The sequence below is a fragment of the Carcharodon carcharias genome, chromosome X, assembly GCF_017639515.1.
Source record: "Carcharodon carcharias isolate sCarCar2 chromosome X, sCarCar2.pri, whole genome shotgun sequence".
NCBI lineage: Eukaryota > Metazoa > Chordata > Chondrichthyes > Lamniformes > Lamnidae > Carcharodon > Carcharodon carcharias.
In genome coordinates this window covers 20,810,713-20,835,428 of record NC_054507.1, presented here as the reverse complement: position 1 = coordinate 20,835,428, position 24,716 = coordinate 20,810,713, and the positions used below count along the sequence as shown (strand labels likewise).

The following is a 24,716-nucleotide window of genomic DNA, read 5'->3' as shown; positions in this document are numbered from 1 at the left end:
CCTTGGGTTTCATCAGCCTCGACTAATAATATGGGCTAATTGGGATTCAGGGCGTGCTGCTCTTCATGAATCACATTTCATAACCATAAGGGCATTGTGCACTGGAGGGCACAAAGGGTTAATCTCATGCAGGAGCAGAAAGCAGAGAAAGAGGGCATTCAGAGAGGATGCTGGGAAATTCCAGGCAATCCCATCAGGCAGTGGGATAAATTTGTCCACGGAGGGGAGTCTATTCTAGTGAAGTCATTTGAGTCGATGGGATAGCACTGCGTGTCAGTGCCTCTCTGAATGAGCTATTGTTTGTAAGGATTGGAATCAGTGTTAATTACATCAATTAGTTACAATGGATGTGTAATAAATAGCGACTTAGTGTCTGACTTCCTGCTGAGCCTGCTAGATTAATTCAGGCCCTGAGATGGAGCTGAAAGCGGTGATGGACAATTCATTAAGCCTGAAATGCCACACATCCTACCCATGAAGATTTGCATTAGACACCCGTGGCTGTGCAGAATTGTCCTGATTGTTTCCACTGGCTATTTGTCGTGCATTTAAGCTGCGAGTCTTTTAACAGAAAGTAGGTGCGCATGGTTCAAAAATGTGTGGTGCCCGGGGATTAGCAATGGCTCTGCCACGGTTGCTATGGCTGGGCATCTCAGGAGCTTTAGAATGCAAAGTGATGTGCAGGGAAGCAGTGGGGCTGGGACATACAAGGTAAGCCGTTTTCTCGACATTAAAATGGGCAGAGAGAGTTAATTACGAGCAGCTGAGGAGACCTTGTAGAGAAACAATAACCACCTTGCTGTTGACATTTTGCCTCCAATGAGGCTAAATTGCTTTTGTGGATTATCCTAGATTTTTTTTTGTGTGAAAGACACTCTGCAAGTGAAAATGTGGTCAGGCTTTTGGAAAGAGGGAATGTCAATCTTTTCCCACAGTCCCATATCCTCCCCTGTGACATGAGGTGACAGCAGGAAGCCTTGGGAAGGGGGTGGGGGGGTGGTGCGGTGAGCTGGTGTTACAACAGAGAGAGAATGTGGAATCTGTACATTATTTCAGGCAAGCTCTGATTCACTGCTAATGGAGTCTGCCTCGGACAGTGTTGTGCAATCAATCAGATATTTGTGCATCAAATTAATCAAAATCAGACCACATGCCTCCAGAATTAACCATCAGAGTAATAGTGCAGCCTGTCAAACACCATCCTAATTCTCCACAGTGCAATCCACAACACAACAACATATGTGGGATTTGTTTTAAAACTCAAGTGAGGCCTTGATTAGCTTTTTACTGTCTGCAATATTTAAAATTGAGCTCGCATTTAAAACTTTTCTTGCCTCTCTAACTTCCAGTGCTCTCCTAAGGACACTGCCTGTTACTGAGGTCCATTTCCACAGTCTCAGACCTTCCTTCAGTACCCCTCCCATCAGGCCATGCAGCAAGTGTCGACCGGCTAGCGAACTATGGGACAGAGGGAGAGCAAGTGCACCTAGGCCAGAATGCTTGACGTTTGGATGTGCACTCTGCTGCATAGCAATCCAACATGAGCCCCTATCGGCTCGATCCCTCACCTAGTCCAGGGCTCAGAGCCCAATTGAGTCGCTGCCTGCAACTCCATCTGAAGTGTGGTAACTCAACCCAGGCAGCGATCCATCTGTATGGTTTACCTGTGTATTTACCTTTCCTTTTTGATACAATCGAGTGGCTTGCTTCATTCTGCAACAACTGTGATGCTTTGGCATCACAATGAAAGATTGGACCTTGATACTTTTAGCAAGTGTTTCCAAAGCCACATTGACCTCAGCACTAATCAGCATCTCACTGTGATATAATGTCACAAGCACTGGCGGCCCTGCAGTCCCTCACCTGAGTGACCCACCCTCACGGTGAAGTAATGAATTTTGGTCAGGCTTGTCAACTGTTGGGTATCACAGCTGAGGCCATTCATGATGTGTACACACATACGCATACACACACACGCACACACACACACACACACACACACACACACACACACACACACACACACACACACACAATCATTAGCAGGGTCCCCCACTGACTTGCCCCCAATTCCTCCGACACTGAGGTTAGCTGCAGCATCCTCACTATCAAATGGGCGAAGCTTAATCTCAGGGACTGCCAAGTGAGAAGGTTGTCGGTTCGAGTCTTGCTCCAGGGCATGAGCACAAAAATCAAGGCCGACTAAGGGAGTGTGGCACTGTCAGAGGTGCTGTCTTTCAGATGAGGTGTTAAAAACAGAGGTCCTGTTAGCCTGCTCAGGCGGATGTAAAAGATCCCAGGGCACTAATTTGAAGAAGAGCAAGGGGGTTCTCCCCGGTGTCCTGGCCAATATTTATCCCTCAACCAACACCATTAAAACAGATTATCTGGCCATTATCACATTGCTGTTCATGGGAGCTTGCTATGCGCAAATAGATTGCTGCATTTCCTGCATTACAACAGTGACTGCACTTCAAAAAGTACTTCATCTTCCGAAGTGCTTTGGGAGGTCCAGTGCTTGTGAAAGGCACTATATAAATGTTATGTCACTGAACAAAACACAATTTTAAAAATTAAATGTTAGATACATATTGACATGTATTAGGTGTATTTTGTGATTATATTTGCAATGCCACCAATATTGTCATGTCTGCATTACACACACACACACGCACGCACACACACACACCTACCTTAAAGTGGTGGGTGACATTGATGAAAGGTGTTGGGAATTTACAGTGCTTTCTTTTGTGGGTTTTCATCGATGGCTGCAAGAGATTTCTGACCTGGAGACAGAACTCCTCCAAATGTGATGTTCTCTCAGTTTTACGCCCCGTGAACTGAATGGGAGGACACACTGCTGCGCTGACGATGTCACTTGTTAACAATCCTGTTTCCAAAAACACTGTGACAGCCGCCTTTTTTTTCCTGCTGTGGGGACCTTGCCAGGACTGCAGCACAATATGTACCCGGGCAGAAGCAGCCTCTCCCTACAACAGCTCTGAAACTGCCTTTACAAACACATAGGGCACAAACTTGCATTAACATTGAAATCCTGTGCTCAGAGTCGGCCCTTGTTTGAATTTGGCCAATTTGCTGCAACAGTGTACACCAAGCTGTTTATGGTGTGGATTCTTGAGACTCTAGTCGAAAGATTAAACTTAACAGCAGAGCCTAATTTCATTACATAAATACACAAGACTAAGATCTGAAAGAATTAATGGTACAAGAGTGGCTTAAAATTTGGATTATATCAGCTTTATTTTAGAGCATGTTAATGTTAATTCATTGTAAATATAAAGAGGCTTTAGACAGTCCCAATGGGCAGTAGCCATAATGCAAAATAGCCCATACTGCAGCCCCAATTTTCATGCAATGTTAATCAGAAAGACCAGGTCACTGAGTATATTCAAGAAAGAAATTGATAAATTTTTGGATATTAGGGGCATCAAGGGGTATGGAGAGAAAGCGGGAATATGGCATTGAGATAGAGGATCGGCTATGATCATATTGAATGCGGAGCAGGCTCAAAGGGCCAAATGGCCTACTCCTGCTCCTAGTTTCTATGTTTCTATGAAATGGCTGTTGTAGAAACTGGGAATGTCACAGTGGGTGGTCTTCACTAGGACTATGCAATGGGCACTTCATCCTGCAGCTCAACCTAGAAATGCTGATGCTGAGCACGGCAACATGTTCCTTTCCAATCTTGGCATTTAGTGCACGAGCACATTAATGAGCAACCAATTAAATAAGTTGGAAGAAAGGCCAACTCTGGAGTAGATTGTGCTCCTGGTTTAAGCCGTCATCTCGACATGATGCATTGCCAACCACCCTGCTCTGTGCGCTATCCCTTTTAGAAAATAACATACAGGTAACCAGGGGGAGGTAGATCCATGATAAATCTGATTCACAACATGCTAAGGAGCATGATTACCGTGCAACACCCCAAACTTCAGGTCAAACTGTTTCAAACCATGCTTGTAACCCCTGCAATCTCCTGAAGCTCCAGCAACTACAGTAATGCATCATGAGAAAAGACTTGTTCTGGTTGCTGTATAAAGACTTGGTGGGTGAGAAGAAATGTGCTCAGAACGTTGTTACACATACCAACCAGTTTCCCATCCCACTGTTCCCAGTTGTGCAAGTGCCATTACAATTTGGTTCCTGGTAAACTGCTGTACAATAATCTCTCATGGTGTTGCAGTTGTACATTTCATAACTGCAGAGGCAAGATGCAAACAAATACAGAAAAATATCAAAGTTCATACCAACAGATACAAGTGGGAAATTAAAAACAAACACATGATAGGTTAATCACCATTGGAGTAATTTCAGGCGCATGTGATTGGATGATGACAATGTGACATCACATTTGTAGATATGGCACTAAAACAGATTATGCTGGTGTTTATGCTCCACTTGAGCCTCCTCCTTTCCTCGTCTCACTCTATCAGCATGAGCCTCTATTCCCCTCTCCTTCATGTGGTTATCTAGCCTCCCCTTTAATGCATCTATACAATTCACCTCAGCCACTCCCTGTGGCAGCGAGTTCCATATTCACACCACTCTCTGGGTAAAGAAGCTCCTTCTGAATTAACGATTGGATATCTTGGTCACTATCTAATATTGATGGCCTCCAGTTTTGATCTGCCCCACAAGTGGAAACATTCTCCCTGTGGTTGATATGTCAAAAAATGTCTTTAAAGATGCGCTATTAGGTCACCTCTTGACCTTCTGAGAAAAGATTCAGAATTGCAGCTCAAACATATAGGGTTGGATCTTCATGGAGTTATGGAGACTCCATGGAGCTTTTAAAAATGGCAACTGGGATCTGATTCCTGGTTTCCCAGTTTTCACCAGCACAGGATAAGGGTGCAGATTGCTAGACCGCACTGTACACTCCCAATCTGCCATGCTCTATTGTGGGGATAGGTATCTCCTAGTCCAGTTTTCATGGAGTCAGGCCAGCTTTTCAAGGAGTTATGACTCACAGTCCCTCAGAGATGTTGTGAACCATATTCTGGATGAGGGAACCTTTTGGTAAGTTCAAAAGGTCTTACCCATGATCCGTTGCCAAACTGTGTCCTCCAGTTATTTGTTTATAATTTTCCACATTTATTTTACAAAAAGTGCTTTTAATACAGTCCTATATAAGTGTCAATCACCCAGGCCTTTTAAAGTATCAATAGTAAAAACTACAAGCACTTGACATCCCTTTATCTTGTGTAAATAAACATTGTGCAATTGACAGAATAGATCACAGAGACAGAGCTGTCAATCAAGCAATGTTTTCCCTGGGGCACTGCTGTTTTAACAGATTAATGGAGGTCTGGGCTCTCAGCCAAGAATGCATAATGATTTTTTAATGCTTTTCCACACATGCTATTGTTACTTTCAGGCTCATTAGTTCTGTAGAGCATGTACGCTGGGTGAATGGGCATGAAAGTGCCATAGGTTGGCATGGGGGGGGAGAAGAGGGGTCATGACCTTCCGAGCATTCTTTACCCACTAAGATTCGTGGCTCTGAATGGATTTATTTTCTTATTTATGAAGCACTCCCTTCGAATGCCCTTTGCAGACAAAAAAATCCAACAATGATAGGCTTCAGTCAATGAGTCAGCAAATTTGTAGGTTTCACATTTCTCTATAACCACAATCTCTACTACTTAGTGATTATCCAACAAAGTCGGAAAGGTCACCAGAGCTGGCTTGCAATTGGCTGCCCACCTAGAAGGTCACCAGAGCTGGCTTGCAATTGGCTACCTAGCTAGAAGGTCACCGGAGCTGACTTGCAATTGACCGCTCAGCTAGGAGATTACTGGAGCTGGCTCACAATTGGCTGCTCAGCTAGAAAGTCACCGGAGCTGATTTGCAATTGGCTGCCCAGCTGGGAGGTTACTGGAGCCGGCTTGCAATTGGCTGCCCAGCTAGAAAGTCACCAGAGCTGGCTTGCAATTGGCTGACAAGATAACTGGCGCTGGTTTTCCAAAGACTGATGAGATCACTTGTGCACGTTTCTAAATAGATGACAAAGAGCTATAGAGTTACCATTATAGCTTTTCCTTTGTCCAAGATGGAACTCTCTCTTTTCATGAGGAACTCCAGCAGTGACCTGGGCTATACCTACCACAAGAGTGGCAAATGTTATAAAGTGACAGCAAACATAGTATAACAATGACATACCAACATGTTACTTATATTACATCATGGCAAAGCCCCATTTCCATGGTCTTGATACTTTCAAAAGGAGCATTATCTGACGGGAAAGAATATTTCTATTGCCGTTCATGACCACAGGGCATCCCAAAGCACTTTCCAGCCAATGAAGCACTTTTTGAAATGTAGTCACTTATAATGTAGGAAACACAGCAGCCAATTTGCACACAGCAAGCTCCCACAAACAGCAAGGTGATAGTGAGCAAATTGCCTGTTTTAGTGATGTTAATCGAGGGATATATATTGGCCAGGACATCAGCTCTGCTCTTCTTTGAACAGGTCCACAGGATCCTTTGCATCAACCCAATAGGACAGTCAGGGCCTCGGTCTCTCATCTGAACAACTCTTATCTCTGGAGGTACAGCACTTCCGGGAGTTCGGCTTCAACTTTCTGGCTCAGAGGCGAGCACGCTACCGCTGTTCCACGGCTGACAGTCGGCAGGAGAGCATGGAATTGAGTGGGATCTGGGTTCCATTCACCAATATTTTCCACCACTTTGGGTGTGGCATGTGTGCAATTTACCTGCCCCTAAATGGCAAAAGGACCTCATCCCCCTCATTTGTGGCCTAAGAACATTGGACATCCAGGTGCTGACTTGTCCCTGGACTCCAAACACTGAAAGAAGTGTCAGAGAGATTTCCCTATCAAGTCTTGTTTCCTGAAAGAAATCTGCTTCCAATGCATGGATACATGGCAGGTCCTAATCTGTACTCCCAGTCTCGAAGTTTCAGTAAATTTCTAAGGGCTCCAGCAGCCCAGCAGAGGGTTTATTTGCTGTAGTCAATGTCCATGGAGCCATGTTTAGAGACCAGGCCGTTCCTGCCTCGGTTTGTTACCCGTCACTAAAGAAGCAGTGACCAAGTTCGACACCTGCTTCAGAACAAGTCACTTCAAGCGCTGAAAAAGCTCTTGCCTTGGCTGCAAAGGTCACAAAAGCTTCTGGGCAAGTGGATCTTTCCCAGGGTCACTGCAGCGGTTCATCTGATGGAGTGGCCAAAGTGCAGCTCAGCCTTGTGTAAACTGATACCACACTGTTAACACTTTCCACTGACGTCGCTTTTCTACTGGGAGAGTCCCTGGAGCTGTTGGTAGGCTTCTCAAAGAGTTCACAGTGCAACACTGGGAGATCAATGCTATTCTTTGGAGTTATGGATTATGATTGCCCTGTGGGCTTTTATCTGAATGCAAACATAATATGACATGCATCTGCAGTGGTCATCCATGAGTAAACTCTTGGCAGGCTGAAGATGCGGCAAAGGTGGCTGGATCAGTGGTGAAGTCCTGCGGTATCAGAGGGCACTTCGATGAGTCCTGCTGTCAGCTACATGTTGTACAACCGCTGAGAGTAAGGCACAGTCACTGAAGACCAAAGAGAAAAACCCCCAACCACATCCCAAACCATCAAGAAAAGCTGCAGCAACATAAACAACCAGTGGAAGAGAAGCCTTTCCTTGGCAGATTGAGAAGCTTGTGCACCTCTGATTTACCCAACACCAAAATCTGTCTACCACCTTCATAATCTGGCTCCCCCATCACCCCACACCCGTCTGCATACAAATCTTCAGCTACAGTCTCCTCTGTTTTCACCACAACTCATTGCAACTTGCCATTCATGTCATTCTGGTGAAACTTGCTCCCAGGCTGAGAACACAGTCGACACTTTTAGGAAACTGATCAGATTGGTCGCCAGTTTCACTCCATACGTCCATTGAGATTGATGGCAAGTGAAATCCAACAGAAGATAAAGTGAGTGACTGAGCTGATCTTGGCAGTTTTCTCACCAGGCAGGTTCTATTGCCTCCTGTAATGTTTGTGCGGGTGTATTTTGCACTGTCTGGTATGGTACTTCCCTTTGGGGACATGTCCTCTGAACCCTAACCAAGCGAGGCTGCTGTGTGTGAATTGGAGCTTCTTGAAGGCAAGGTGGCTCTGGTCGTGTACATGGCAGCTGAGTCCTAAGGCGGTTTCACAATCGAGAAAGACATACGCACCGTCTCAAGCAACATGTTGGCTCAGGCTTCCCTGATCTGTGAATGTAAATGACGGAATCTCAGCTCTTTTGTCAGTTGTGTTCTCCTTTCAGACCTGTGGACTCATACTGGCTGAAGGGTAAACACCCGACAATGGGAAGGGGTCGGTGTGGTCGAGTTACTGTAGGTCTTGAAGAAAACAGCAATGTTGCAAAGCTTTCTATTCTGCTGTCAGAACAACAGAGCTGATGCAAGCAGATCTGTGTACAGATAGCTCTTGTGTATACAAACACACAGGCATCCAAAAGGCACATGGGTTCACACATGTCATGGATTCGGGCACGCAGTAGCTCACTAAATTAGGCAGATCCACAGATTAATGAATACTGACAGCATACTAGCAGATGTCTGTCCCAGTAATGTAGGGCAAGCTGCCCTGATCTCTATCATTTAGAAAAACAGAGTTTACGGTAAAGTCAGTTAACTTTATTGGATTAAGTGTAAACAATACCAAAAGTAAAAACTAACTTATACCCTTCAGCTTTATTACGGATTAATAATCTTTAAATAATGAATACTGGTTATTTAAAGTATGACCTGCTAAACAGGTCATGACAATGATAACAGGTGACATCAGCCTGTGGTGGAGCCATTTCACTGGCTTCAGTAAGAGGACACCAAAGGGTGTGTTATGTCATGATTCTCCATGGCAAAAGGCATGTGAAGCTCCAATGCGACCATTTGAAAACACCCTCAAATGGATGTTTAGAAGTGGTTGTGTTTGGTTCTGAGCAGCACTGTTGAGAGAGTAATTTGGAAACTCCCAGCAGATTCCCCCACTCTCTGTTGGCTGTCTTTCTTTGATAAGTTTCCTAATGGCCCAGTAGTTACATGGTCCTGTCCAATGTGTTCTGAAGGCAACCGGCCCAAAGAAAGCTCCAAGTTCACAACTTGGGTGGTAATGGGTTCATCATAGTGGGCTTCAGCATCCCTCAAGCCTCAAGTGTGAGCCTCCAGATACTCAAATTGCCCTCACTATCGAGAATGAGGAATGACAACTTGAGTGAGATGCTATTGGAGGAAACAAAATGGATACCATGGAATTTACTAACTTATTTGTTCAATTAAAGTTCGCAATTGCTTGCATGCTGAAATCATTCCCATCCTTACAAATCACAACCTCGAGACTTAATGAAACACTTCTTTATTGATAGAGTCTGAGGTTCAACAGCTTTCGTTCATCTCTTTGCATGTGATAAGATTAACTCTGGAGCCATATTGCCCAGGGACAATCAAGTAGAACAATGTCACACTTCACAAGGTGCAGCCACAATGTCCAGGCCCTGGAGAAGCTCTGTCCTTTAGATAATCCTTAAATAAATTGAAACAGTACAGGAGGAGGCCATTCGGCCAATTGTGTCTGTGCTGGCTCTGAAAGAGATATCCAATTACTCCTGTACTCCTGCCAACAGGCAACACATTTCAGATCACAACAATTCACCGCATTGAAAAAATGTTCTCCTTCACTCCCACCCACCCCCCCATTTAAACATTTTATTATTATTCATTAACAGGATATGGGCATCACTGGCTGGGCCCAGCATTTATTGCCCGTCCCTAGTTGCCCTTGAGAAGGTGGTGGTGAGCTGCCTTCTTGAACCGCTGCAGTCCATGTGGTGTAGGTACACCCACAGTGCTGTTAGGAAGGGAGTTCCAGGATTTTGACCCAGCAACAGGAAAGGAATGGCCGATATATTTCCAAGTCAGGATGGTGAGTGACTTGGAGGGGAACTTCCAGATGGTGGTGTTCCCGTGCAACTGCAGCCCTTGTCCTTCAAGGTGATAGAGATCACAGGTTTGGAAGGTGCTGTCTAAGGAGCATTGGTGAGTTGCTGCAGTGCATCTTGTAGATGGTACCCACTGCTGCCTCTGGGTGTCGGTGATGGAGGGAGTGACTGCTGAAGGTGGTGGATAGGGTGCCAATCAAGCAGCTGCTTTGTCATGGATGGTGTTGAGCTTCTTGAGTGTTGTTGGAGCTGCACTCATCCAGGCAAGTGGGGAGTATTTCATCACAATTCCTGACTTGTGCCCTGTAGATGGTGGACAGGCTTTGGGGAGTCAGGTGGTGAGTTACTCACTGCGGAATTTCTAACCCCTGACCTGCTTTTGTAGCCACGGTACTTACATGGCTAGTCCAGTTCAGTTTCTGGTCAATGGTAACCACCAGGATGTTGATAGTGGGGGATTCAGTGATGGTAATGCCATTGAACTTCAAGGGCCGATGGTTAGATTCTCTCTTGTTGGAGATGGTCATTGCCTGGCACTTGTGTGGTACGAATGTTCCTTGCCACTCATCAGCCCAAGCCAGGATCTTGTCCAGGTCTTGCTGCATTTGGACATGGACTGCTTCAGTATCTAAGGAGTCATGAATGGTGCTGAACATTGTGCAATCATCAGCAAACATCCCTACTTCTGACCTTATGATGGAAGAAAGGTCATTGATGAAGCAACTGAAGATGGTTGGGCCTAGGACACTACCCTGAGGAATTCCTGCAGTGATGTCCTGGAGCTGAGATGATTGACCTCCAACAACCACAACCATCTTTCTTTGTGCTAGGTATGATTCCAACCAGTGGAGTTTTTTGATTCCCATTGACCACAGTTTTGCTAGGGCTCCTTGATGCCACACTCTTATTTATCCAATTCCCTTTTGATTTGCAGGTTGATTTTAAGAGGTGGAGAAGGCTGTGATTATGGGTTCAGGCAAAAGAGGGAAGAGGACTTGGAGACTGTCGATGCACTGTTGTAAATCTCTCTGTCCCATTCCCGTTTGGATATGTGAGCTGACTGGGGTGAGTCAGTGAACTCAGCTGCTATTCCGACCCTGACTGCTCCCTTGGCCAACATTGGTGTCTCCTCCTGTCTGCCGAGCAGTGAACCGGAAGTATGGGTTAGTCATCGACTTCAGGGCACAAATCCTTTCAATATTGAAGGATGATGGCCAACTAGAATACAAAGATAAGCTTTCAATAATCCTCCCCAATGTTACATCTATTCACGTGTCTTTTCTCTCCAAATTAGTGTAACAGAAGATTAAGCTGTGAATATCCTAAAAATAGATAAGGTGCACAGTGACACTGTATCAAAGCACATAAACAAGGCCTGCAAAGGACATCCAAGAACTTACTTTCATGACCGCATCAAATGTTTACTCTATTTTGATACTTAGTATGGGGCTAATTACAGAAGCCTAGATCTCCCCTTTACTTTCATATCTTTCAAGAATGGCATTCTGAAAGAATGGTGTGGCAACAAATTGTGCAGAGTGACATTTTCAGTAGCAATATCCAGTGCTCTCACTCCCACTGTACAGAGGGCTTGTGCTCCCAGTGTCGCTGTACAGTGTCATAATATTCTCACACTCAGAGACAGTATTGATTCACCACAGGCTTCCAGGCAACTGTCGAGAAAGGGCATCCGACACTTACGTGGCCCAATGTGCCTTCAAAACCCCCGCAGCGAGACAATGCTGAGCAAGCAAGTTACTTCCCCAGCTGTAAACAGGAAGTGGGAACGAAACAATCCATTCTTTTACTGCACAATTCTGATGAGTTTTATGGAGATGGAAAACTCATACCAGATGTGTTTAGTCGGACAATTCCTCAGCCAGACGGCAAGGCGTTCACTGTTATGATGGCACTATTAAAGACAGCAAAACGGTGGCTAGGGAACAATTTGAGAAGCTCCAAAAAAGCACAGAAGATTTTAATTTATCTCAATGTTCCCAGCTCCAGAAACAGGGAGTTGCTATTTATTTTTTAAAAAATGCTAAATAAAGATGTTAATGATTTTCAGACTGAGCCTTTGCAGGCATTCTGACATTGCTTCATAACTATCTACTCCCTCAACCAAAAGATGGTGGATCAATAATCAGAATAATCGTTTGGTAGGACAGAACTTGAGTATTGCCGAAAAAAAGAGACATGGCGTACTTTGTAGACAGACTGCACCTGTTTCAGTTAAACAAAGCAAGTGACAGCCATTCGCTGACTCATTCCTCAAGACAATGCCTTGACCAATCAGCCTGGTTTAAATTTCAAACAATGCTTGGCAATTAACTATCAGTCACCATCACTGGTGCATTCTCCATGGCGATGCCTCTACCAAGTCCACTTGCCAACCTATCAGCTCTCTCTTCACATACAGTATAAATTGTTTGCAGTAATTATGGTTTTATTTAGTGTGCAATGTACCTTTAAGAATAATACTTGTTAAGGAAGATCACATGATCTGTAATAATCAATAGGAGAGTAGCACAGGCTACCTCAGCAGTCCGTGTAGAGATAGAGTTGGAGTTGAAAGCACACAAATAGTTGCTGCTGAGTATATTGCAAATAAACTTTACATTTCCACCCAAGAAGTGTCTGCAGATCAACTCTATCAGCAATAGCAGCAACTCAGCCACCCTTACGATATTGCTGTTTTCCCTTTATGTAGGTATTCTTGCAAAGTATCCTGATGAGTGCAAGGAAAAAGCTTCAACATGTCTCTTTTTTCAGCAATAATCAGAATAACAGCTGATTAATGACTGGTTGAAAGTTCCAACACCTATCGTACTTGTATCGCAGCACTTCTGTATCTTTGGCAAAAAAAATCCTTCTAATATATTCTAATAGTATTGTGAATGACAAAATCAGAGGAAAATAGAGATTAATGAGCAATACTGATTAATCCTCACAGTTTCACAGAGAAACTGTTTCTGTATTCAGAGGACACAGGTTTCAGATAATTACTGAAAGAACCAGAGGAGAGAGGAGGGACTTGCCTTTTTTTTTTAAACACTGTGAATTGTTGTGATTTGGAACGTGCTGCCTGAAAGTGCGGTGGAAGCAAATCCAACAGTAACTTTCAAAAAGGGGAAATTTGTAGGGCTATGAGGAAAGTATGATTAATTGGATAGCTCTTTCAAAGAGCCAGCAGAGACACAATGGGCCAAATGGCCTCCTTCTGTGCTGCATGATTCTATGATACTCCATTTGTTGGCATGTATTTGCGAGTTTAAAATTCTTGCTTGCCCACTTTTTCCTCTCACATCTCCTGATGACAGTTGTCAAGGCCACAATCAGCTTTACCTTTTTTTATTCTTTCATGGGATGTTGGGCTTGTTTGAAAGGCCAGCACTTGTTGCCCAAGCCTAATTGCTCTTGCTAAGGCTGAACCATATTGCTGTGGGGGCACATGCAGGCTAGACCAGGTAAGGATGTCAGATTTCCTTCCCTAAGGGGGCTTTAATGAACCAGTTGGGCTTTTATGACAAATTGATGATAGTTGACATGGTCACATTACTGAGACTAGCTTCACATTTCACATTTATTAACCAAATTCAAATTCCACCATCTGCCTTGGCGGGATTTGGACCCACATCCCCAGAACATGAGCCTGGGCCTCTCTGGAATACTAGTCCAGCAAAATTACCACTATGCCACCATTTCCCCTATATAGTATCTCATCCACAAGGTCCTTCTTGAGCCTACCCATGCCTTTATAGGAAAGCTAGTTAAACACATGAGGAAGAAAATATTATGCTGACAGGTTTAGATAAAGCAAGGTTGGATGAAGCTGTATGGAGCATAAACATTGGCATGGACCGGATGGGCTGAATGGCCTGTTTCTGCACTGGAAATCTATGTAAATCATGTCCAAGGGCATCCAAACTGAGCTCAATCCTGTGCTCACCAGGCATCAACACATCCAACCAAGAGAGCTTGGTGGTAATTGGGAGTAGGAACTCTGCGTCTTTGCCTTTCATCAGCTATGGCTCAGTGGGTAGCACTCTCACCTCAGGTTGTGGGTTCAAGTCCCACTCCAGGATGAAAATCAAGGCTGGCACTTCAGTGCAGTACTGAGGGAAGCGCTGCACTGTTGGAGGTGCTGTCATTTCAGATGAGGCGTTAAACTGATATCCTGTCTACCCTGTAAAAGATCCCATTGCTCTGTTTTGAAGAAGAGCAGGGGAGTTATCTCTGGTGTCCTGGCCAATAATTATCTCTCAATCAACAACACAAAAACAGATTATCTGGTCATTATCACATCATTGTTTGTGGGAGCTTGCTGTGTGCAAATTGGCTGCTGTGTTTCCAACATTACAAAAGGGACTACACTTCAAAACCATTCTTGGGGCCTAAAAGCATATTTTTGCACATTGAGGGCAAATACACATCTGGATTAACAAGAATAGACTAAACAAGTGTGACCTCAAAATGGATCAAGAAAATAATCAGAAACAAAATAAGGCGGAACAGAGATTCTGTTGATGGCAAAGTATAGAAGAGCTCTATAATGAATATAAAAAGTCAGAAACATATTTAAAAGTTGGTGAAATAGGAAAGTAGAAGTGAGCAAAGCTGTAGGGACAAAACAGGACAGAAACTCCAGTTCTCGAACTCAAGTTCTGTCGAAGGGTCATGAGGACTCGAAACGTCAACTCTTTTCTTCTCCGCCAATGCTGCCAGACCTGCTGAGTTTTTCCAGGTAATTCTGTTTTTGTTCAGGAACTCCAGTACTGGAAGAATAATAAAGTTGTCAGAGAAAGAGTCCTAAAGGATAAAAACAGGCTCAAAATCAAGGAAAAACAGAAACTATTCTTGTCAATTGATTACTCCCTCCAAGTATTCATTAGGGGGGAACACATCATTCAAAAATGGTGATAAAGTAGGATTAACAACTTTGACAGAAAATACTGAATGGACAAAAAGGCTCAAAGTAAAGAATCTCACCTGTATACTAGATTATCAAACAGCAGCTAACATGGGTTCAATGATCTCTAGCCAATCTACATTATTTTAAAAAAGTGACATGCCAAGCCTCCAATGGAGAGCCCTAGTTGTGGTGTATCTGGGCTCCAAAAAGCCCTTTGATAAAGACCCACAAGAAAGATTCCAGTTTAAAGCAGATTAAGGGGATTCATGGTAAAAGCTAAGAATAGATAAGAAACTGGCTGAAGAGTAGGAAACATCAAGCATTTGTTAAGGGAGTGTGTTGTTAGGAGTGCTGAGTGGGATGTCCTGTATTTTGTATTGGCTCCCCTCCTAGTTCTAATTTGTGAACAACATGAATTCAGAAAGTCCAAACAAACTGCTCAAGATGAGACTCAACTATATACATGAGGGGGAGAGACAAATGGGGACTTAGTAAATTTTTTAGATAAAATATGCCAGAGGAAGAACAGGATGAAATTGAATTTGGGCAAGTGTAAAGTATTCACTGAGGAAGTAAAAAAAAGCAAAAGTTATATCATGAAAATTGTTGAAATTGAAAGGGATCTCTGCTTATTGGAAGCCTCCAAGTGGCCAATCAACACAAGTCAGGAGTGTGATGCAACACTCTCCACTTGCCTGGATGAGTGCAGCTCCCACAACACTCATGCAGCTCAACACCATCCAGGACAAAGCAGCCCACTTGATTAGCACCCCATCCATCACCTTCAACATTCACTCCCTCCACTACCAACGCACAGTGGCAGCAGTGCGTACCACCTACAAGATGTACTGCAGCAACTCGCCAAGGCTCCTTCAACAGCACCTTCCAAACCCATGACCTCTACCACCTAGAAGGAGAAAGGCAGCAGATACATGGGAACACCACCAATTGGAAGTTCCCCTCCAAGCAACTCACCATCCTGACTTGGAAATATATTGCCATTCCTTCACTGTCACTGGGTCAAAATCCTGGAACTCCCTCCCTAACAGCACTGTGGGTGTACCAACACCACATGGACTGCAGCGGTTCAAGAAGGCAGCTACCACCACCTTCTCCGGGGTAGTTAGGGATGGGCAGAAAATACTGGCCTAGCCAGTGACACCCAGATCCTGTGAAAGAATAATTTTTTAAAAAAGGTATATATGTATGGATTAGTGAAAGCAACAATTAGGATTAACATTAAGAAATTTCTCTTCATATGAAGAATAGCCAATATGTGGAATAATCTTCTGGGTGGGATTGTGAAATTAAAACTTTGAAACAACAGCTGAATGCAGCAAATGTGAGGAGACTGTGGTCTCTTTCTGAATACATGAGCTAAGCTAGCCCAGTTAATCTTGTGATCAACATGGTAGTCAAAAGATTCAACAGACCCATCTCCCTGAAAGGACAAACCTTTAACATACAATAAAAAGCTATAGCAAGCATTGTAGCATCTGAGAGAGAACATGAGCTATCTGGAAGTGAGAGTTAACATTTAAATAAATGCCTACAGTTAGTTTTTTTGTACAATTTCAAACTATAACAAGATCAGAGTTTTGTTTTGCCCTCTTCAGCTTTACAAAAAAATAGTTCCATTCCTTGATTCTTAACCAACCTCAGCCGCTTTCATGTGACACAACATGTAATTGAGGAATCTGGCATTCAGGAGGTAACTAAATTATCAGAAGTGAAAATTTTGTTCTACAAGGTTACACCAACATGTTAACAGTTTGCTATAAGCACAGTGCCTGTACCTTAGGAATTACAGCAGAAAAGAATGTTATTGTTCAGGAGCTATGCTTGGAGCTCCCTGTTTCTCCAAGAGGCTGCTGGCACACTGAGGTCAACAGGTTAAACAGCTATAAACCTGTCATACAAAGTAGTGCACAGTAATTGGTGATTAGGGACCAGTTATGAGGCAATAAAACAATCGCCGGGCCCAGAGGATCTCCTAATTCCAGAGAGGTTAACTTTTGTGATCTAGAAATGTCACATGAACCCCAAAGGCTGTTCATTTGTCACTCTTCCATCTTCAGTTTCCCGATCATCATTCTTTCAATGCTGGAGACAACCCAGCGATGGGAAAAACTGGCAGGCTTGCCAACCGCAGGGCCCCATCACAACTGAGCCTGTGTCCACAGCCAACATCAACACACACAAACTTCCCTCAGGAGCTACTGGAGAGAAACTCAGGAACAGAAACCCTGGTTAGCCCCTGCCTATAGCCTGAGGCTTAGCCACAGTGTCGCCATGTCAGTCTTATAGTAGAAGGGTGCTTTACCCAACAAAGCCAGCAGCAAAGTGGGAAGAAAGCTTGTGGCGCTAAAGCATACACAAGATACACTGTGCTCATCTTGTACACAAGTGTGGTGTACAGTTTTCATCATAAAATGGTACATCATAAACTGTACATCATAGGGGGAGGCAGTGGCATAGTGGTACTATCACTGGGCTAGTAATGCTCTGGTGACCCAGGTTTGAATCCTGCCAGGGCAGATGGTGGAATTTGAATTCAATAAAAATCTGGGATTAAAAGGCCTATCGATAACCATTGTCGATTGTTGTAAAAACACATCTGGTTCACTAATGCCCTTTAGGGAAAGAAATCTGCCATCCTTACCTGGTGACTACCTGTGACTCCAGACCCACAACAATGAACAAGGGCAATTAGGGATGGGCAATAAATGCTGGTCTAGCCACTGGTGGCCACATCCAATGAATAAATAAAAGGAGACCCACTGAGTCTTGCAGACCTTCTGTGTGAGGTTTCTTTCTTTGGTGAAGATAAATTGCTTTATTATCCCTCCAAGTAAGAAAATAATGCACTGTGATTTGGGAACGACACCAGATAGGGGTGTTTAAAGAAGTTCAAAATTATTCTGGTGATAATTTTCAATACTTCATTGGCATTTGGCTACTCTATTGCAGCTGCTCTATTCTGCCAGGGTAATCGCTTTGTATACAGTCTGTTAGGTAGAGTGAATAGTAAATCCTTCAAAACTTTTCTTTGTGCAAATTTTGCACTCATCAGATGAGATATTAAATGGAACATGATCCCACTTTAGCCACCTGGAGGTAGATATTCATCTTCACCACTTGGGCAGTAATCTGGTGGGATGGATGGTTTCCCACTATAGATCCCGTGGGACATTGAAATGATGATCATCAAGCAGTCCCAGGTCAGATAAAGTGCAAGTAGCTGAAGAGTAAAGCTTTCTCTATTTGCCCAACAGTATGTAGCGTCTCCAAACCCAGAAAAGCATCTCCTTCTCCAGCTACCATGCCCTAAGAGGGCATTGGTGACCATGGGCTTCCACGGGATTGGTCCATGGTTATTCTTGGCAAAGTACTGCAGTGGTTTGACGTTGCCTTCAGCAGTCTGGCTGATCAGGAAACTCTCCCACTCTGGCTGCCTGTCATCAGGCATATTGGAAGGGTTTACAGGCTGATAATAAACCGACACTGCCACTGTGCCACGAGATCTCCCTTCCAACTACATCATAGATCCATATATATTTACAGCACAGAAGGGGTGCTGTTTTGCCCATCCTATCTTTGCTGGCTCTTCACAAAGCAAACCATAAATTATATGCCACTGCTTCACGCTCTCCTGATAGGTTTGTATTGTCCACTATTTCAAATACGCATCCAGTTTTCCCTTAAAATGGTGTCTGTCTAAACCACAGCCTGTGGCAAACCTCTGAGTTTCTCTCAGCCACCCTCCTCCTCACTGAGATGTTTTAGCCTTTTCCACGTTTAAAGTGGGTATGTGCATAGAGAATGTGACATGTCCCGTATCTCGCAAAGAGGCTTCTGTGCTCACTCCAATATTATGGATTGAATAACAGAAGCTGCATTACAGCACCAGGACTCAGCATAAACAAAGGAGCAACAGTAATTGTCTCAACTTAGCAGGTATTCGACAGGTTATTGAGTGGAAGAGCAAAGAGTAAAGCCTCACACCTACTCTCAAGAGATCAGATTTTCGAAACAGACTCAAGGGCCCAGCGACTCTGCCAGGTCAAAAGGCACGTCATTTACCCAGCAATGGGAGCAAAGCCTACCTGGGGACGCATATATGAACAGATGTTACCACAGCTGGAACACAGACAAGATGTGCTAGAGACAGGCAGGAAGACAAACTTAAGCTGAGGGATTTAAAAAAAGGACGGTGAAAGGAAGAAATAAAAACAAAAAAAAAAATGTGCTGGAAAGACTCAGCAGGTCTGGCAGTATCTGTGGGGAGAAATAGAGTTAACATTTCAGGTCAATGACCTTTCATCAGAACACTCCTTATGAAGGGTCAGCGACCTGAAACGTTAACTCTGTTTCTCTCTCTTCACAGATGCTGCCAGACCTGCTGAGTTTTTCCAGCATTTTCTGCTTTTATTTCCGATTTCCAGCGTCCGCAGTATTTTGCTTTTGTGTCAGTAAAAGAAAGACTTGCATTTCTGTAGTGCCTGTCACAACCTCAGGACGCTCCCAAAGGGCAATGAAGTGTCATCACTGTTGCAAAGGCAGCAGCCAGCTTGCACACAGCAAGGTCCCATAAACTGCACCGTGATAAAAGGCCAGCTAATCTGTTTTTGTGATGCAGATTGAGGGATAAATATAGACCGGGGCACCGGGGAGAAACTGCTCTCCCCCTCCGCTGATCTTCGAAATGGTGGCTGTGGGATCTTCAGAGGGCAGACGGGTCCTCGGTTTAACGTCTATGTGGAAGATAGCTCCTCCGGTGGTGCAGCAAGAGAAAGAGACAAAAAGAGAGAGAAAGGAAGGAGATTATAGGCTCTCCTACATGTGTTCCCACTCTGTGTGGCTAGCTAGTGATAGTTGGCCACTTGCCTAGAATCCTTGTCTATTTTCATTCTTTCCTCATTTGATGGGAAGCGTTTTGTTCTGATATTTCAGGGTGACGGTTAGTCTTTCTCAGTGCTCCGATTCTAAGGGTAATGTTTATCTATTGTGGGGGAAGAGGTTGTTATTTTAACAACCTGGGTGTTAGCTCCAATCAGTGGTTTAAGGTGAAGTGCTTTCTAATCAAAGTCTAGTAACTGCGTGGAGGCTGCAGCAAGGCTGTGCATGCGTTACCATGGCTCTAGACCAGCCTCTCAATATTATTCAGGTTTCTCTTTATTCTGCTGTTAAACCAGCTGGCTAATACTGTGCAATCCTTACCAGTCTGGCACCAGGGGCAAGTGTAAGGTTGCCAACCCTCCAGGATTGGCCTGGAGCCTCCAGGAATTGAAGATCAATCTCCAGGACACTGCTGTGTGCAACCCTGGAGAAAAATCACTGGGGCATTAAAAAAGATTGTTTTTTTCTGTCATTTTCTTTGAACGTTTCTCCTTACCAAATATAAAAATACTGAAAATGGGGAGGGGAAAGGCTGTTTGGCTGACAGTTAAGCATCGTCCAATTGGGTAATGAGTCTTTTTGCTTTCCAATTGGCGTAGGAAGGCAGTACGTCACAAGGATGGATGTGTTGGCTGTCTAATGGCTGGAGGCGGGGGCAAATCATGTGATGAAACCTCCAGGAATACATTTAATCACAATTGGCAATCCTAGGCAAGTGTACAAGCATCTGGCTCAAGAACCCAGATGGAGACAAATGCCAAAAAAAGGAGGTTGAGTGCTTTTTGCATTTTTCACTGTCAGTTCCAATATTAATGACAGGTTAATTGAGAAGACCCACAGAAAGAAACGAAAGCCCATCCTTGTTGAAAGTCATATTCTTCATCTCTGAGTTAGAAGTTGGTCAAATTCAAGCCCCGTTCTAGGTTTTGAGCACATAATCCAGGCTGACCCTCTGTCAGAGGGCCAGCCTGGGGTAGGAACAGGGGTAGGCCATTCGGCCCATTGAGCCTGCTCCACCAATCAAACAGATCATTGCCGATCATCTACATCTTAGGCCTTCGTTGGAATTGAAAAAAATTATAATTATACTCTGAACTAATATTCTAGGATGCCTCATTTAGAGTCAAAGAATCTTACAGCACAGAATAAGGCCCTTCAGCCCATGTCTATCTCGACTCTTTGACAGCGCTCTGCAATTAATCCCATTGCCCCCACTCTTTCCCCATTGCAAATGTTTTCCTTCATTTTCCCTGCTTTGACAGGAGGTTTACTTAGCGACACAGATCCATTGCACACTTTATGAATCGGATTCATGGTTTGAGTTACAACCAGTGTCTCTTGGTGGACAAAAGTCTATTGAAATATAATTAATGAAAGGGATTGCATCATTTTCTGGGATAAAGTGCATTTTCTCTGAAACCTCAAGCATGACATTCAAGAAATGGGCTCCGAACCTCAAGAAGTCATGCTCCGCTGAGGATTGGGACTCAGCATAAACATCGGGATGAGTGACGCCTTGTGATTCTTTACGGGAGGAATTGGAGAGTCTGGGGTTGTTCCCCTTACAGCAGGGATGGTTAAGGGGAGATTTAATCGATGCATTCAAAATCATGAAGGCTTTTGATAGAGTAAATAAGGAGAAACCGCTTCCAGTGGCATGAGGGCTGGTAAGCAGAAGGACACAGATTGAAGGCTGAAGCAGTAGAGGGGAGTTGAGGAGATTTTTTTTTTTACACAGCGAACTGTTGTGATCTGGAAGGCGATGCCTGACAGGGTGGCTGTAGCAGATGCAATCGCAACTTTCAAATGGGAACTGGATAAATATTTGAAAGGGGAAATTTTGCAGGACTATGAGGAAACAGCAGGAGAGTGAAATTAATTGGATGGATCTTTCAAAAAGCCAGCACAGGCATGATGGAAAAAAGGCCTCCTTTTGTGCTGTATCATTCCGAGATTCTCTAAATTGATCTCTGACCCCAAAGAAAAATGGTTACATCAAAACTACGCCTCCCTCTTATCTTTCATACACTTTCCACAGGGAGGTCCCGATCAGTAGCGATACCCTGTAGCTGATATTTTTCACCAGCCTCACCCAGGGATGCCCACATCTGCTGACTTGGATGAACCAGTAAACCTTACACTGGCAGAGGGTGGCACTTGAGTCTTCCTGCTGTCTACCACTCAAAGCCACGCCATGGCTTGATGCATTTCGAAAGGGCCTTATTTTCAAACAACAATGGCAGTGCCAGATTTCAAGTGGGCAAATTGAAGCAAAGTGGCCAAGTTTGCCTTCAGCTTCGAAACAAGAAAGACGTTGCCTCGGATGGTATGAACATTTAAGTGTTAAAACATGCTTCAGGATAACAGTAGAGATTGATACCTTGAGTATTTGCACTACAAGTTGAAATGGCCCCAGAAGAATGGTTTGCAAAACTCTTCCTGTTCAATGGTCTCCTTGACAACTCTTCCCCTCTTTCCAAAATTGAGCAGCAATGGGTTGGATGGGACAGGTGGGATTACGATCATGAAAATAACCAGTATTACAGGGCTACGTTTCAGGGTTAATTTGTAGCCAAGCAATGAATGTATCTGCAAATGAAGTGGATTGTCCAGACAACGAGAGAGGGAGAGCAATGGTTTGTACCTGCTCGGCTTCTTTAGGCAAACCTTAGAGCAATTAGTCCTGTAACATAGCGACAAACCATGCAAGGGCAGCACACTTCAAACTAATGTGCAACGATACCAAAGGATTAAGTGCTGCGAGTTATTTTGCAGATGGAAGCAACTTTTAGAAAGGTTTTTACTGTGGCTTCTGGTTTTCTCAGACCTGCCATGAGTCCTCAATTCCAACCAATCCACTCTCTCATTCTCTGGAGCATTTGTGAATGCATTTACAGTGACCAGGGTGATAATATGAGCAGAGCAGTCCTTTCACTTGAGCTAGATATGTTGGCCAGCTCCTCATAGCCCATCATTATCCTGTTCTGGATGTCAGGTTCAGCCTCAGCTGGAATACTCTGTCCAGTTCTGGGCGCTGCAGTGAAGGCATCAGAGAGAGTGCAGAAAAGAGTCACAAGAATGGTTCCAGGGATGAAGAACTTCAGTCACATAGATAAACTGGAGAAGTTGGGACTGTTTCCTTATTGAGAGATTTGATAGAGGTATTCAAAATCATGAGGGGTCTGGACAGAGTAGATAGGGAGAAACTGTTCCCATTGGTGAAAGGATCGAGAATGAGAGGGCACAGATTTAATGTAATTGGTGAAAGAAGCAATGGAGGCATGAGGCAAAACTTTTCCACACAGCGAGTGGTTAAGATCTGGAATGCACTGCCTGAGTGTGTGTTAGAGGCAGGTTCAATTGAGGCTTTCGAGAGAGAATTGAATCATTATCTGAAAAGGAAGGATGTGCAGGGTTATGGGGAGAAGGTGGGGAATGGCACGAAGTGAATTGCTCATTCAGAGAGCTGGTGCAGACACGATGGGCTGAATGACCACCTTCTGTGCTGTAAACATTCCATGATTCTGTGATTCAGTCACAAGTGTTATATCTAGCCAAAGAAAAGGAGCTTCCCTCAGCATCACCAATGGGACCAAATGAAACTCTGGTTGGAAGTCAGTTTAGTGAAATAAGAATCCAGCCAATGATATATAAACAAAAACCTTGAATACAGGAAATCTCAATTAAAAATAAAAATGTAGTGCAGGATCTGAGAGAGAGAGAGATAGGTTAACATTCTGGCTGAGACCCTTCATCAGAACACTCTGTTTTAAACAAATACTGATAAATTCCTGTTTCAGGGCAAATCCTCCATCTAATAATCAGTCTTTCTCCTTCATAAACTGATTAACCTTCTGTGCATTCCCAATATTTCTGTGTTGACTCCAGTTTTCCACGCTCATTCCCGACTCTTATTAACTGGACTTGCAATGCCCCAGTTAAACTGCATGGGGACACAAACCTACAGGACAAAAGTGCACTAAAAGCTGCTAGTATTGAAGAAGCTCACTGAATCTGATGTATCAGCATTGTATTCCATCTACATCGAATCTCACTGGGGACTGGAGGCTGTTTAATGTTGGTGCAAGTGGTGCAAATAAGAAATTCCCCTATGCCCCCATTGAAATGGATCTCTGGTTCACTTTGTTGAATGTTGATACATTTTTGGACACTTTTTTTTCTGTCTGCCAGCAACTGCTCAGAGTTGAAAACCAGCAAACGTAATGATTTATATTGCTGAACAAAATACAGGGATACAAATTAAAACCAGTTATTGAGGTCTAACAGGGTGGTTTGGTTCCAGCACATGCTTTAAGTCAAGGGACATGTTACCAAATCTCGTAGGTTTGCTGCTGTGGTTTTGCAGTTGGCTGCGACACATGATCTCACTGCATGGCACATACGTCAAAGCTTGATAATTTATGCAGCTAATTCTGACCAGAGGTTTGGTCTTTTATTAAGCAGTTTTTTTAAAGGAGGAGGAAGATTTCTGACCTTAGAAGTTGTCTGAGTACTTAATTTATTGGTGATTTTATACCAAGATTTTTAACGTGATAGGAAACATATTTAATTCCCTTTGGCATTCGAGACTCAAATGGTTGCTCTGGCATTTTCCATTTCATTCTTTTCATACATGGGATGGGAGCGTCACTGTTGAGGCCAGCATTTATTGCTCATCCTTAATTGCTGTTGAGAATGACTGCAGTCCGAGTGGTGTAGGTACACGCACAGTGCTTTTTTTTCTCCCCCTGTAGTGGTTTGATACAAATGAGTGGCTTGCTAGGCCATTTCATAGGGCAGTTAAGAGTCAACTACATTGCTGTGGATCTGGAGTCACAGGTAGGCCAGACTGGGTAAAGACAGCAGATTTCCTTCCCTAAAGGGTATTAGTGAACCAGATGGGTTTTTACAACAATCAAGTACGGGCTTTC

At 43.8% G+C, this 24,716-nt stretch overlaps 1 protein-coding gene across 1 annotated transcript in view; it reads right to left on the bottom strand.

Annotated features, from left to right (window-relative positions):
* Positions 1-2,809, bottom strand: part of LOC121273271 (protein Wnt-6-like) — a 76,761-nt gene extending 73,952 nt beyond the window's left edge. The window contains exon 1 of the mRNA XM_041180318.1: positions 2,694-2,809. Coding sequence (XP_041036252.1) covers positions 2,694-2,713 — 20 coding nt within the window. The 5' untranslated portion in view covers positions 2,714-2,809. The remainder of the gene's footprint in view (positions 1-2,693) is intronic.
* Between the last annotated feature and the right edge of the window lie 21,907 nt (positions 2,810-24,716).